Source organism: Oncorhynchus clarkii, chromosome 24 (assembly GCF_045791955.1).
Source record: "Oncorhynchus clarkii lewisi isolate Uvic-CL-2024 chromosome 24, UVic_Ocla_1.0, whole genome shotgun sequence".
Taxonomy (NCBI): Eukaryota; Metazoa; Chordata; class Actinopteri; order Salmoniformes; family Salmonidae; genus Oncorhynchus; species Oncorhynchus clarkii.
Genome location: NC_092170.1, coordinates 42,282,277 through 42,299,449, shown reverse-complemented (window position 1 = coordinate 42,299,449; position 17,173 = coordinate 42,282,277). Strand labels below are relative to the sequence as shown.

The window sequence follows — 17,173 nt, the reverse complement described above, 5'->3', positions numbered from 1 at the left end:
CTTACTACATCACAATGCTTACTACATCACAATGCCTACTACATCACAATGCTGACTACATCACAATGCCTACTACATCACAATGCCTACTACATCACAATGCTTACTACATTACAATGCTTACTACATCACAATGCTTACTACATCACAATGCTTACTACATCACAATGCTTACTACATCACAATGCATACTACATCACAATGCTGACTACATCACAATGCCTACTACATCACAATGCTTACTACATCACAATGCATACTACATCACAATGCTGACTACATCACAATGCCTACTACATCACAATGCCTACTACATCACAATGCTTACTACATCACAATGCCTACTACATCACAATGCTGACTACATCACAATGCTTACTACATCACAATGCTTACTACATCACAATGCCTACTACATCTAAATTGATTAAACCATTCCTTCAAGTGTGTTTTAAACATTCTAAAAACTTCACTTCACTTTTTTCCCCTTAGGTCAGCCTCAGTAACATCCCCTCCCAGGATTCTAGATTCCATCAAAGAGCTTTTTGAGTGAGTTACATAGGCAGAATAATATGAATGTTCTGTGGTTCTATGGTTACATAGGCAGAATAATATGAATGTTCTGTGGTTCTATGGTTACATAGGCAGAATAATATGAATGTTCTGTGGTTCTATGGTTACATAGGCAGAATAATATGAATGTTCTGTGGTTCTATGGTTACATAGGCAGAATAATATGAATGTTCTGTGGTTCTATGGTTACATAGGCAGAATAATATGAATGTTCTGTGGTTCTATGGTTACATAGGCAGAATAATATGAATGTTCTGTGGTTACATAGACAGAATAATATGAATGTTCTGTGGTTCTATGGTTACATAGGCAGAATAATATGAATGTTCTGTGGTTACATAGACAGAATAATATGACTGTTCTGTGGTTCTATGGTTACATAGGCAGAATATATTAATGTTCTGTGTTTACATAGACAGAATGATATGAGTGTTCTGTGGTTACATAGACAGAATATATTAATGTTCTATGGTTCTGTGGTTACATAGACAGAATAATATGACTGTTCTATGGTTACATAGACAGAATATATTAATGTTCTGTGTTTACATAGACAGAATGATATGAGTGTTCTGTGGTTACATAGACAGAATATATTAATGTTCTATGGTTCTGTGGTTACATAGACAGAATATATTAATGTTCTGTGTTTACATAGACAGAATGATATGAGTGTTCTGTGGTTCTGTAGTTACATAGACAGAATGATATGAGTGTTAAGTTTTTCCTCATAATGAAATGAGTAACAGGTAATGTAACGTTCAGAACATATAGATATTTCTCTCTTTGCTTCACTTAGTCCAGACATTAGTCTGCTAATATTAGCTCTCACTGAGCTCAATCACAAAGAAACCATTTCTCCCACTCATGAACATTGATGATTAATTCTTCCCTAACCCTTCTTCATACTAGGTTAGTGACGCATAGTGACACATCAGCCATTTCTGCTGTCATGGTCACCCGACCGGCAGTCATACAGGCATCAACAACTCAAATCAAATCAAATCAAATTTATTTATATAGCCCTTCGTACATCAGCTGATATCTCAAAGTGCTGTACAGAAACCCAGCCTAAAACCCCAAACAGCAAGCAATGCAGGTGTAGAAGCACGGTGGCTAGGAAAAACTCCCTAGAAAGGCCAAAACCTAGGAAGAAACCTAGAGAGGAACCAGGCTATGTGGGGTGGCCAGTCCTCTTCTGGCTGTGCCGGGTGGAGATTATAACAAAACATGGTCAAGATGTTCAAATGTTCATAAATGACCAGCATGGTCGAATAATAATAAGGCAGAATAGTTGAAACTGGAGCAGCAGCACAGTCAGGTGGACTGGGGACAGCAAGGAGTCATCATGTCAGGTATTCCTGGGGCATGGTCCTATGGCTCAGGTCCTCCGAGAGAGAGAAAGAAAGAGAGAATTAGAGAGAGCATATGTGGGATGGCCAGTCCTCTTCTGGCTGTGCCGGGTGGAGATTATAACAGAACATGGCCAAGATGTTCAAATGTTCATAAATGACCAGCATGGTCGAATAATAATAAGGCAGAACAGTTGAAACTGGAGCAGCAGCACAGCCAGGTGGACTGGGGACAGCAAGGAGTCATCATGTCAGGTAGTCCTGGGGCATGGTCCTAGGGCTCAGGTCCTCCGAGAGAGAGAAAGAGAGAAGGAGAGAATTAGAGAACGCACACTTAGATTCACACAGGACACCGAATAGGACAGGAGAAGTACTCCAGATATAACAAACTGACCCTAGCCCCCCGACACATAAACTACTGCAGCATAAATACTGGAGGCTGAGACAGGAGGGGTCAGGAGACACTGTGGCCCCATCCGAGGACACCCCCGGACAGGGCCAAACAGGAAGGATATAACCCCACCCACTTTGCCAAAGCACAGCCCCCACAACACTAGAGGGATATCTTCAACCACCAACTTACCATCCTGAGACAAGGCTGAGTATAGCCCACAAAGACCTCCGCCACACGGCACAACCCAGAGGGGGCGGGGGGGCGCCAACTCCACTTTATTCACGTGCTTGTCCTTTTCCAGCAGCCTTGTTGAATAACACCAGCAAACATTACATCTCGGTTTGCTCATGTATACATTTTACAGCCAGATGGCAGATATATATAGACACATAATCTGCACATTTCTTAGTCTCATCATACAGTATGTCTATAACCCACAGTTCTGGGGTGTGTCTCATACCGTTATATTTCAGACAGACACTGGTAGACAGACAGGCAGACAGACACTGGTAGATAGACGCAGGCAGACAGACACAGACAGACACTGGTAGACAGACAGGCAGACAGACAGGTAGACAGACGCAGACAGACAGGCAGACAGACAGACACAGACAGACACTGGTAGATAGACGCAGGCAGACAGGTAGACAGACGCAGACAGACAGGTAGACAGACGCAGACAGACAGATGCAGACAGACAGACAGGCAGACAGACAGGCAGACAGACCTTGTCCATCTCTGAAGGCTGAAATATACTTAACTTTGTTTAGAGCCAGGGGTTCACCATGATCATGATATTTTATCAGGAAAAACCCTGGCCCTAGTTACTGTACATTTAGAAAGATTGTAACTGGGAAAAATGTAGGGCCTATGTCCTACAAGAAAGTCTTGACTTGGACTGATATCTGTTCCGCTACTCATTTTGGGTACTGTTTTATATTTAGGTGCAGCAGCTCCACAATACTTTAGAGATAATATTCTACAAGAGGAACAGGAGCTCCACAATACTTTAGAGATAATATTCTACAAGAGGAACAGGAGCTCCACAATACTTTAGAGATAATATTCTACAAGAGGAACAGGAGCTCCACAATACTTTAGAGATAATATTCTATAAGAGGAACAGGAGCTCTACAATACTTTAGAGATAATATTCTATAAGAGGAACAGGAGCTCCACAATACTTTAGAGATAATATTCTATAAGAGGAACAGGAGCTCAAGCAGTAGAACATTTGAGGTTCCGGTACTCAGCTCCGGTGAACTCCTGCCCAAGTCGAGTATAGGGCGGAGATTGTATCCTGGTAGGGCCTCTCGGTCAGGAAAAACTCCTGGCGTTAACTGAGTTCTGTTATGTTGTGTTTCTTAGTAGAAAGAAGCGTCGGGGGAACTCGCTGTGTCTGAGTCTGGAGGAGGAGCTGTATGTTCCTGTAGGGATCTGTCTGGCTGCCAGGGTCCCTGTTAGGGCTCTGCATGTCCTGGTAAGACATTAACCTTAACCCTGCATGTCCTCTCTGTCTCTCTCTCTCTCCCTCGCTCTCTCTCTCTATCTCTCTGTGTATCTCTGTCTCTCTCTGTGTATCTCTGTCTTTCCCTCTGTGTATCTCTGTCTCTGCCGCTCTCTCTCTCTCTGTGTCTCTGTCTCTCTGTCTCTCTCTCTGTCTATGTCTCTCTGTCTCTCTCAATTCAATTCAATTCAAGGGCTTTATTGGCATGGGAAACATGTGTTAACATTGCCAAAGCAAGTGAGGTAGATAGTGTATAAAGTGAAATAAACAATACAAATGAACAGTAAACATTACACATACAGAAGTTTCAAAACAATAAAGACATTACAAATGTCATATTATATATATACAGTGTTTTAACAATGTACAAATGGTAAAGGACACAAGATAAAATAAATAAGCATAAATATGGGTTGTATTTACAATGGTGTGTGTTCTTCACTGGTTGCCCTTTTCTCGTGACATCGGGTCACAAATCTTGCTGCTGTGATGGCACACTGTGGAATTTCACCCAGTAGATATGGGAGTTTATCAAAATTGGATTTGTTTTCTAATTCTTTGTGGATCTGTGTAATCTGAGGGAAATATGTCTCTCTAATATGGTCATACATTTGGCAGGAGGTTAGGAAGTGCAGCTCAGTTTCCACCTCATTTTGTGGGAAGTGAGCACATAGCCTGTCTTCTCTTGAGAGACATGTCTGCCTACGGCGGCCTTTCTCAATAGCAAGGCTATGCTCTCTCTCTCTCTGTCTCTCTCTCTCTCTGTCTGTCGCTCTCTCTTTCTATCTGTCGTTCTCTCTCTCTCTCTGTCGCTCTCTCTCTCTCTCTGTCTGTCGCTCTCTCTCTGTCTGTCTCTCTCTCTGTCTGTCTTAATTTTGGGTCAGTCACAGTGGTCAGGTATTCTGCCACTGTGTACTCTCTGTTTAAGGCCAAATAGCATTCTAGTTTGCTCTGTTTTTTTGTTAATTCTTTCCAATGTGTCAAGTAATTATCTTTTTGTTTTCTCATGATTTGGTTGGGTCTAATTGTGCTGCTGTCCTGGGGCTCTGTAGGGTGTGTTTGTGTTTGTGAACAGAGCCCCAGGACCAGCTTGCTTAGGGGACTCTTCTCCAGGTTCATCTCTCTGTAGGTGATGGCTTTGTTGTGGAAGGTTTGTCTGTCTCTCTCTCTCTCTCTGTATCTCTGTCTCTCTCTCTCTCTCTCTCTCTCTCTCTCTGTGTGTGTATCTCTGTCTTTCCCTCTCTGTCTCTCTCTCTCTCTGTCTCTATCTCTCTCTCGGTGTATCTCTGTCTCTCTCTGTGTATCTCTCTCTCTCTCTCGCTGTCTCTCTCTGTATCTATCTCTCTGTCTCTGTATCTCTCTCTCTCTCTGTGTATCTCTGTCTCTCTCTGTGTATCTCTATCTCTCTCTCTGTCTCTCTCTCCCTGTGTATCTCTGTCTCTCTGTCTCTGTGTCTCTGTCTCTCTCGCTGTGTGTCTATCTCTCTGTGTATCTCTATCTCTCTCTCTCTCTCTCTGTGTCTCTGTCTCTCTCTCTGTGTATCTCTGTCTCTCTCTGTCTGTCTCTGTGTCTCTCTCTCGCTCTCTCTGCTGCCACTAATACCGTGTTTAAAACAACTAGGCACTTGGAAATCTCTGACTTCAGTGAGTTCAAGACAACTAGGCAACTCTCTGCCTTCAGTGAGTTCAAGACAACTAGGGAACATGGAACTCTCTGACTTCAGTGAGTTCAAGACAACTAGGCAACTCTCTGCCTTCAGTGAGTTCAAGACAACTAGGGAACATGGAACTCTCTGACTTCAGTGAGTTCAAGACAACTAGGGAACATGGAACTCTCTGACTTCAGTGAGTTCAAGACAACTAGGGAACATGGAACTCTCTGACTTCAACTCTGGGGGAAAAATGAGATCAGACTGGGGAAATAAATAGTTGAACGTTTATCCAACTCTGAATTCCAACTCGGAAACTCAGGCCTCTTTCTAGAGCTCTGACCTTCCGACCTGAAGATCACTGACGTCATGATTTGACCAGAGTTCCCGGTCTTGATATGCCGCGTTCAAAACAACTGGGAACTCTGAGAAAAACGAGGTTTGGCCTGAGAAGAACAATATTGGCAGGCCAGGCATATAGCCAATATGCTGTGATAATGTGTCAGGCCAGGCATATAGCCAATATGCTGTGATAATGTATCAGGCCAGGCATATAGCCAATATGCTGTGATAATGTATCAGGCCAGGCATATAGCCAATATGCTGTGATAATGTATCAGGCCAGGCATATAGCCAATATGCTGTGATAATGTATCAGGCCAGGCATATAGCCAATATGCTGTGATAATGTGTCAGGCCAGGCATATAGACAATATGCTGTGATAATGTATCAGGCCAGGCATATAGCCAATATGCTGTGATAATGTATCAGGCCAGGCATATAGCCAATATGCTGTGATAATGTATCAGGCCAGGCATATAGACAATATGCTGTGATAATGTATCAGGCCAGGCATATAGCCAACATGCTGTGATAAATGTGTCAGGCCAGGCATATAGCCAATATGCTGTGATAATGTGTCAGGCCAGGCATATAGCCAATATGCTGTGATAATGTGTCAGGCCAGGCATATAGCCAATATGCTGTGATAATGTGTCAGGCCAGGCATATAGCCAATATGCTGTGATAATGTGTCAGGCCAGGCATATAGACAATACTGCCCAAATCTCAAACCTACAGAACTATTTTTAATGGTTTAATGTTACATAATGTTAAAATATGTATATATAATCTGAGCGGTAGATCTTGGCATGCTTTTTGACTGCGAAAGTGATCTTGAAAAATGGTGCCCACTGTTCAAGTTTATCATTGTACCATCTATACTGCTGTGAATTATCTTGTCAATAAGCAAAAATAATGTATTTTCTGCCGGTGTACAAAAAAACCGAAAGTATAAGACACAACAACAAAAAATACTTATATATCGTTACCATGACCTTTAACCTTAACCTTGTAGGGATCTGTCTCGCTGCCAGGGTCCCTGCCAGACACCGGTGATTCACTGGTGATTCAACGGCCGCCTGTCATTTACCTAATTTCTTACCCCTACAGATGTAGGGTATTAATTTGAGACGGTTTGCTACAGCAGGAAAACCACATCAGGACTGATGCATATCAGTCCATTGTATCAGGGCAGGGCCACATTAGGAACTATTCAGGCCTTTGTTATTACCATGTAAATGGAGATGGTGGAAGGATACAGGAAGCCCCTGGTGAGTGGTTAGCCTTTCCTGATCCGTGCTCTCTGAGAGGACAGAGTTCCTCTGTGTGTTCTGAACAGACTCCTCTCTGTCACACACAGCAGCTCTGTTACTGGGACTCTCTGTCGCTACTCAGGGACATTTTCATTTGAATGGCCAAGCCCACGCAACCGCAGAGGAACTAGCATGATCCGCTAGCCCAAGGAAGGTGCCCCTCTGCTTCCTGCCTCCTCCCACCTTACCACTTCCTTATTTGGAGAAATGTCATATAGTCAGTGTGATCTGCATTAACTCTGTGCTGTGGCTGTCTGCTCATTCTCCAGTAGATTTAAAAGTCACTCTCCAGGTATATCGTTTGGTGTGGCTCACTCAGGAAATAGGGGCCTATTTTAACGGTCTCCAGACAATATCACAGTTACCACGGTTGATTTGTGAAGAGTGACTGTTGTTTTTTTGTTTACAGATTACAGTCACATCTGTAATATATATATATATTTTTTTTTTTTTGGTCCCTCTGAGCCCAGTTTTTCCTGAAGTTATCTGGATGTTCACCTATCGGATAGGATTAAATACATAAACATTTTATGAATAGAACGGACTAATAATTGACTTGAATGGGGCACTCCTGTTCTATTCATCATATTTCTAATGCATTTAAATCCTTATCCAATGCTGTATATGGGCCCAGACCACATACAGGAAGTATATTAGATTTTTTTGTTGTTGTTGTTCATGTTTGAGTCACTCACTTTGATATGAAGAAGAAAGTAGTTTATATCTACAGCATCAGAACACTCAAAACTGAGACACGTTGATGTAACCTGTTGAGAAGTAAGGGATCATCAACAGGGGGGGGGGGGGTTATTCATTCCAATGGAAAATAACGCATGGCATGAAAGGTGTGTTCCACAACGATCTAACCCTGAGCTGGTAAGAGGACTGGTCAACCCTCAGAGCCTGGTTCCCTCTCTAGGTTTCTTCCTAGGTTTTGGCCTTTCTAGGGAGTTTTTACTAGCCACCGTGCTTCTACACCTGCATTGCTTGCTGTTTGGCGTTTTAGGCTGGGTTTCTGTACAGCACTTTGAGATATCAGCTGATGTACGAAGGGCTTTATAAATACATTTGATTTGATTAATGATTTCCTGGTAATATACATCGAGTGTACAAAACATTAGGAACACCTATTTCCATGACATAAACTGACCAGGTGAATCCAGGTGAAAGTTATGATCCCTTACTGATGTCACCAGGGTTTTTAAGCCTTGTGATGATTGAGACATGAATTGTGTATGTGTGTGCCATTCAGAGGGTGAACGGGGCAAGACAACATGTTTAAGTGCGTTTGAACGGGGTACGGTAGTAGGTGCCAGGCGCACCGGGTTTCAACGGGGTACGGTAGTAGGTGCCAGGCGCACCGGGTTTCAACGGGGTACGGTAGTAGGTGCCAGGCGCACCGGGTTTCAACGGGGTACGGTAGTAGGTGCCAGGCGCACCGGGTTTCAACGGGGTACGGTAGTAGGTGCCAGGCGCACCGGGTTTGAACGGGGTACGGTAGTAGGTGCCAGGCGCACCGGGTTTCAACGGGGTACGGTAGTAGGTGCCAGGCGCACCGGGTTTGAACGGGGTACGGTAGTAGGTGCCAGGCGCACCGGGTTTCAACGGGGTACGGTAGTAGGTGCCAGGCGCACCGGGTTTGAACGGGGTACGGTAGTAGGTGCCAGGCGCACCGGGTTTCAACGGGGTACGGTAGTAGGTGCCAGGCGCACCGGGTTTGAACGGGGTACGGTAGTAGGTGCCAGGCGCACCGGGTTTGAACGGGGTACGGTAGTAGGTGCCAGGCGCACCGGGTTTGAACGGGGTACGGTAGTAGGTGCCAGGCGCACCGGGTTTCAACGGGGTACGGTAGTAGGTGCCAGGCGCACCGGGTTTCAACGGGGTACGGTAGGTAGTAGGTGCCAGGCGCACCGGGTTTCAACGGGGTACGGTAGTAGGTGCCAGGCGCACCGGGTTTGAACGGGGTACGGTAGTAGGTGCCAGGCGCACCGGGTTTGAACGGGGTACGGTAGTAGGTGCCAGGCGCACCGGGTTTCAACGGGGTACGGTAGTAGGTGCCAGGCGCACCGGGTTTCAACGGGGTACGGTAGGTAGTAGGTGCCAGGCGCACCGGGTTTCAACGGGGTACGGTAGTAGGTGCCAGGCGCACCGGGTTTCAGTGTGTCAAAAAAAAAAAAAAACTACAAAGCTGCTGGGGTTTTTCCACGCTCAACAGTTTCCCGTGAGAATCAAGAATGGTCCACCACCCAAAGGACATCCAGGCAACATGACACAACTGTGGGAAGCATAGGATAACACAGTACGAGTCCATAATACCCATTAAAACCTAGCGGTCAAACAGGGAAAAGGTTCCAATTGTTTTTCCACCATTAATTTTCCCCGTAGGGGATTTTAGAAACACTTCAAATAAGGTCTGTGATTCGTGTAGGTTTACCCTGGATTGACATTTTTATAACCTTGTAAATCTCTTTCGGACAAGGTGACGAGTGATCAATATATTCACCTGTATCCCCCCCCCCCAATATAAAATGCTAATTAGCTGCTAATGTGGCTATCATAAAGAACTACAAATGCCATGATGTTCTGGATGAGACTGACGAATCGAGGCGAAGGTAAAATATTCTCTGGATTAACTCATGTTAGATCATTTACACTGAACAAAAAAATATATAAACGTGTTTCATGAGCTGTTATAAAAGAAGATCCCAGAAATGTTCCGTATTCGCAAAATGTTTTTTTTCTCTAAAATGTCTCATCCTTGTAAGTGAGCATTTCTCCTTTGCAGGATAATCCATCCACTTGACAGGTGTTGTATATCAATAATCTGATTAAACGGCATGATCATTACACAGGTGCACCTTGTGCTGGGGACAATAAAAGGCCACTCTAAAGTGTGCATTTTTGTCACAACACAACGCCACAGATGTCTCAAGTTTTGAGTGAGCGTGCAATTGGCATGCTGACTGCAGGAACATCCACCTGAGCTTTTGCCAGATAAATGAATGTTCACTTCTCTACCATAAGCCGCCTCCAACGTCGTTTTAGAGAATTTGGCAGTATGTCCAACCGGCCTCACAACCGTAAACCACATGCAACCACACCAGCCCAAGACCAGCACATCCGACTTCTTCACCTGCTGGATCTTCTGAGACTGGATAGTTGATGAAACTGTGGGTTTGGACAACCAAAGGATTTCTGCACAAACTGTCAGAAACTGTCTCAGGGAAGCTCATCTGCGTGTTCGGCGTCCTCGCAAGGGTCTTGAACCTGACTGCAGTTCGGCGTCGTAACCGACTTCAGTGGGCAAATGCCTCATGGTAGTAGTGGGGTTAGGGTATGGGGCAGGCATAATCTACGGACAACGAACACAATTGCATTTTATCAATGGCAGTTTAAATGCACAGAGATACCGTGACGAGATCCCGACGTTCATTGTCGTGCCTATTCATCCTCCGCCATCACCTCATGTTTCAGCATGATAATACACAGCATCATGTTGCAAATATGTTCCCAGTTCTTCCATGGCCTGCACACTCACCAGACATGTCACCCATTGAGCATGTTCGGGATGCTCTGGATCAACGTGTAGGACAGCGTGTTCCAGTTCCCGTCAATATCCAGCAACACACAGCCATTGAAGAGGAGAGGGGACGACATTCCATAAGACACAATCAACAGCCTGATCAACTCTAGGAGGAGGAGATGTGTCCCGCTCCATGAGGCAAATGGTGGTCACACCAGATACTGCCTGGTTTTCTGATCCACGCCCCTACCTTTTTTGTTTTAAAGGTATCTGTGACCAACAGATGCATATCTGTAATCCCAGTCACGTGAAATCCATAGATTAGGGCCTAATGAATTCATCTAATTTATTTTACTTAATTTCAATTTATTTCAATAGACCGATTTCCTCATATAAACTGTAACTCAGTAAAATCTTTGAAATTGTTGCGTGTTGGTATTTATATTTTTGTTCTGTGTCGTAAGTAACTGATGTCCCGTGTGGTTCAGTTAGTAGAGATTGGCACTTGCAACGCCAGGGTTGTGGGTTCGATCCCCACGGGGAGGACCAGTATAAAAATGCATGAATTCACTACTGTACATCGCTCTGGATAAGAGTGTCTGCTAAATGACTCAAATGTAAATCATTTGGAAACATTTCTTTTAAATGGACAATTCTGTCTCGTGAAAGTTTTAAATTGACCAAATACCTGTTAGCAAAGGTGTCAGCTAGAGATGACGTGCAGGAGCATGCTGGGATTTGTAGTTTTACATGATGTCTACTTTGATGCTAATTACCATTTGTAGAATCTGAGAGTAAATAGAGCCGAATATATTGAATAAAGCCACCTTGTATGAGAGAGATTTAAATGGTTATCAAATTGCCATGCCATAGTAAGCCTACGTGAAACACAGCCCTTATTTTAAGTGTTAATATAATCCCCAATGGGAAAAATTAACAGTGGAAAAATGATTTGAAACATTTCCTTGTTTGACCACTAGGTTTTATGGGTATTATGACAACTGCACAGTGGGGCTCTATAGGAGTCAACATGGGCCAGCATCCCTATGGAACGCTTGTAGAGTCCATGCCCTGACGAATTGAGTCTGTTCTGAGGGCAAAAGGGGGTGTACCTCTATATTAGGAAGGTGTACCTAATGTTTTGTACACTCTGTGTATGTAACTCTTGTGTTAATGATTGAGTTGTTCTCTCTCTCCAGGATGCCCATGAGTTGGGCATTAATGCAGTGAGGTTCAGCTCCAGTTGTAACCTGCTTGCTACTGGAGGGACAGACAGATCCATTAAGCTGTGGGACGTTAAAGCAGGTACGGGAATGTGTGTGTGAAGACCAATACATCATTAACCACCCTACACTACTGTACCTAATAAATATGGGCACATCTCACTACTACTACTACTACTACTACTACTACTACTGTTACTACTACTACTACTACTACTACTACTACTACTACTACTACTACTACTACTGTTACTACTACTACTACTACTACTACTACTACTGTTACTACTACTACTACTACTACTGTTACTACTACTACTACTACTACTGTTACTACTACTACTACTACTACTGTACCTAATAAATATGGGCACATCTCACTACTACTACTACTACTACTACTACTGCTACTACTACTGTACATAATGAATATGGGCACATCTCACTACTACTACTACTAACGCTATCACTACTACTACTGCTACGACTACTACCACTACTACTACTGCTACGACTACTACTACTACTGCTACTACTACTGTTACTACTACTGCTACTACTACTGTTACTACTACTGATACTACTACTACTACTGATGCTACTACTACCACTACTGCTACTACTACTACTACTACTTCCGCTACTGCTACTACTACTACTACTACTACTGCTACTACTACTGTACATAATGAATATGGGCACATCTCACTACTACTACTACTAACGCTACCACTACTACTACTGCTACGACTACTACTACTACTGCTACTACTACTGTTACTACTACTGCTACTACTACTGTTACTACTACTGATACTACTACTACTACTGATGCTACTACTACCACTACTGCTACTACTACTACTACTACTTCCGCTACTGCTACTACTACTACTACTACTACTGCTACTACTACTGTACATAATGAATATGGGCACATCTCACTACTACTACTACTAACGCTACCACTACTACTACTGCTACGACTACTACTACTGCTACTACTACCACTACTGCTACTACTACTGCTGCTACTACTACTACTGCTACTACTGCTACTACTGTTACGTCTACTACTGCTACTACTACTACTACTGCTACTACTACTGCTACTAGTACCACTACTACTACTACTACTGCTACTACCACTACCACTGCTACTACTACTGCTACTACTACTACTACTGCTACTACTACTGCTACTAGTACCACTACTACTACTACTACTGCTACTACCACTACTGCTACTACTACTACTGTACATAATGAATATGGGCACATCTCACTACTACTATTGCTGCTACTACTACTACTGCTACTACTATACTACTACTACTACCACTACTGCTACTACTACTACTGCTACTACTACTACTGCTACTGCTACTACTACTGCTGCAACCACCACAATACACAACATTATCCAAGGCACTACTTCTGCTGCTACCGCCAACACCCACTTCCACCAACAGCCATCACCACCCACAAACAGCCATCACCACCCACCAACAGCCATCACCACCCACCAACAGCCATCACCACCCACCAACAGCCATCACCACCCAACACCACCCACCAACAGCCATCACCACCCAACACCACCCACCAACAGCCATCACCACCCAACACCACCCACCAACAGCCATCACTACCCACCAACAGCCATCACCAACAGCCAACACCACCCACCAACAGCCATCACCACCCACCAACAGCCATCACCACCCACCACCACCCAACACCACCCACCATCACCACCCACCACCCACCAACAGCCATCACCACCCACCATCACCACCTACCACCCACCACCACCACCCACCCACCACCCACCAACAGCCATCACCACCCACCATCACCACCCACCACCCACCACCACCACCCACCCACTTCCATCACCACCCACCTCCACTTGTAGACATTATATAACATGCTCTATTGTTTCCATGTTTCCAGGCATGCTCCACAACAGAGGTACACTAGATGGCAGCAACGAAGGAATAACCAGCATAGAGTTTGACCAAACAGTAAGACATCACAGCATTACACCACTAAACTACATCCCCACTACACCACTACACTAAATCACCACTACACTAAATCACCACTACACTAAATCACCACTACACTAAATCACCACTACACTAAATCACCACTACACCACTACACTAAATCACCACCACACTAAATCACCACTACACTACTACACTAAATCACCACTACACTACTACACTAAATCACCACCACACTAAATCACCACTACACTACTACACTAAATCACCACTACACTACACCACCACTACATCACCACTACACCACCACTACACTACACCACCACTACACTACACTACCACTACACCACTACATCACCACTACACTACACCACCACTACATTACCACTACACTACATCACCACTACACTAAATCAGTACTACACCACCACTACACTATACCACTACATCACCACTACACTACATCACCACTACACTACACCACCACTACACTATCACTACACTACCACTACACTACCACTACACTACATCACCACTACACTAAATCATTACTATACCACTACACCACTACACTACACCACCACTACATCACCACTACACTACACTACATCACCACTACACTACATCACCACTACACCACCACTACACTACACCACCACTACACTACACTACCACTACACCACTACATCACCACTACACTACACCACCACTACATCACCACTACACTACATCACCACTACACTACACCACCACTACACTATCACTACACTACCACTACACTACATCACCACTACACTAAATCATTACTATACCACTACACCACTACACTACACCACCACTACATCACCACTACACTACACTACATCACCACTACACTACATCACCACTACACTACACCACCACTACACTACACCACCACTACACTACACTACCACTACACCACCACTACACTGTGCACTACACTGTAATATGACTAGAGATGATACAATACACTGTAATATGACTAGAGATGATATACACCATACAATACACTGTAATATGACTAGAGATGATATGCACTAGACTGTAATATGACTAGAGATGATACACTGCACTGTAATATAACTAGAGATGATACACTACACTATAATATGACTAGAGATGATACACTACACTGTTTAATGACTAGAGATGATATACACCATACAATACACTGTAATATGACTAGATATGATATGCACTAGACTGTAATATGACTAGAGATGACACAATACACTGTAATATGACTAGAGATGATACACTACACTGTAATATGACTAGAGATGATACACAACACTATAATATAACTAGAGATGATACACTACACTGTAATATGACTAGAGATGGTACAATACACTGTAATATGACTAGAGATGATACACTACACTGTAATATGACTAGAGATGATACACTACACTGTAATATGACTAGAGATGATACAATACACTGTAATATGACTAGAGATGATATACACCATACAATACACTGTAATATGACTAGAGATGATATGCACTAGACTGTAATATGACTAGAGATGATACACCATACAATACACTGTAATATGACTAGAGATGATATGCACTAGACTGTAATATGACTAGAGATGACACAATACACTGTAATATGACTAGAGATGATACACTACACTGTAATATGACTAGAGATGATACAATACACTGTAATATGACTAGAGATGATACAATACACTGTAATATGACTAGAGATGATATACACCATACAATACACTGTAATATGACTAGAGATGATATGCACTAGACTGTAATATGACTAGAGATGATACACTGCACTGTAATATGACTAGAGATGATATACACCATACAATACACTGTAATATGACTAGAGATGATATGCACTAGACTGTAATATGACTAGAGATGACACAATACACTGTAATATGACTAGAGATGATACACTACACTGTAATATGACTAGAGATGATACACGACACTATAATATAACTAGAGATGATACACTACACTGTAATATGACTAGAGATGGTACAATACACTGTAATATGACTAGAGATGATACACTACACTGTAATATGACTAGAGATGATACACTACACTGTAATATGACTAGAGATGATACAATACACTGTAATATGACTAGAGATGATATACACCATACAATACACTGTAATATGACTAGAGATGATATACACCATACAATACACTGTAATATGACTAGAGATGATATGCACTAGACTGTAATATGACTAGAGATGATACACCATACAATACACTGTAATATGACTAGAGATGATATGCACTAGACTGTAATATGACTAGAGATGATACACCATACAATACACTGTAATATGACTAGAGATGATATACACCATACAATACACTATAATATGACTAGAGATTATATACACCATACAATACACTGTAATATGACTAGAGATGATATACACCATACACTACACTGTAATATGACTAGAGATGATACACTACACTGTAATATGACTAGAGATGATATGCACTACACTGTAATATGACTAGAGATGATATGCACTACACTGTAATATGACTAGAGATGATATACACCATACAATACACTGTAATATGACTAGAGATGATACACTACACTGTAATATGACTAGAGATGATACACCGTACACTACACTGTTAAATGACTAGAGATGATACACTACACTGTAATATGACTAGAGATGATACAATACACTGTAATATGACTAGAGATGATATACACCATACAATACACTGTAATATGACTAGAGATGATACACCACCGGTGGTTTAACTCCTGATGATGAAGCACCACTGTTCTGTACTGCTGATTGGACCTGGAGCTGCTCTCCGTGTCCTGAGGATGCTTACTGTTATATAATGTGTTGAAATGATCCCGTGTGTGTGTGTGTGTGTGTGTGTGTGTGTGTGTGTGTGTGTGTGTGTGTGTGTGTGTGTGTGTGTGTGTGTGTGTGTGTGTGTGTGTGTGTGTGTGTGTGTGTGTAACCCATCATTAGGGCACCAGGGTTATAGCAGCGTCATATGATAAATCAGCTCTGTTCTGGCGGCTGGATGACTCTGCTCCCAAGGTAACCAAGCAACCAGGCTGATACTGTCATCAGCACGCTTACACACACACACACACAATTACACACACACACACACAATTACACACACATATGTATTGTGGAGCTGGATAGAATCTGTTCAGTGTCTGTGTAATGTAGACACAGAACAGTGTAGTGTAATCTGGACCAATGGAGAGAGAGAG

At 42.9% G+C, this 17,173-nt stretch overlaps 1 protein-coding gene across 2 annotated transcripts in view; it reads left to right on the top strand.

Moving 5' to 3' along the window:
* The window catches only part of LOC139383018 (protein Atg16l2), a 62,403-nt gene that overhangs the window by 17,347 nt on the left and 27,883 nt on the right, over nt 1–17,173 (top strand). The window contains exons 8-12 of one of the 2 annotated variants that reach the window (XM_071127311.1): nt 493–549; nt 3,688–3,799; nt 11,853–11,958; nt 13,833–13,903; nt 16,920–16,991. In XM_071127311.1, coding sequence (XP_070983412.1) covers nt 493–549; nt 3,688–3,799; nt 11,853–11,958; nt 13,833–13,903; nt 16,920–16,991 — 418 coding nt within the window. The remainder of the gene's footprint in view (nt 1–492; nt 550–3,687; nt 3,800–11,852; nt 11,959–13,832; nt 13,904–16,919; nt 16,992–17,173) is intronic. The other variant, XM_071127312.1, reaches the window with a different exon arrangement.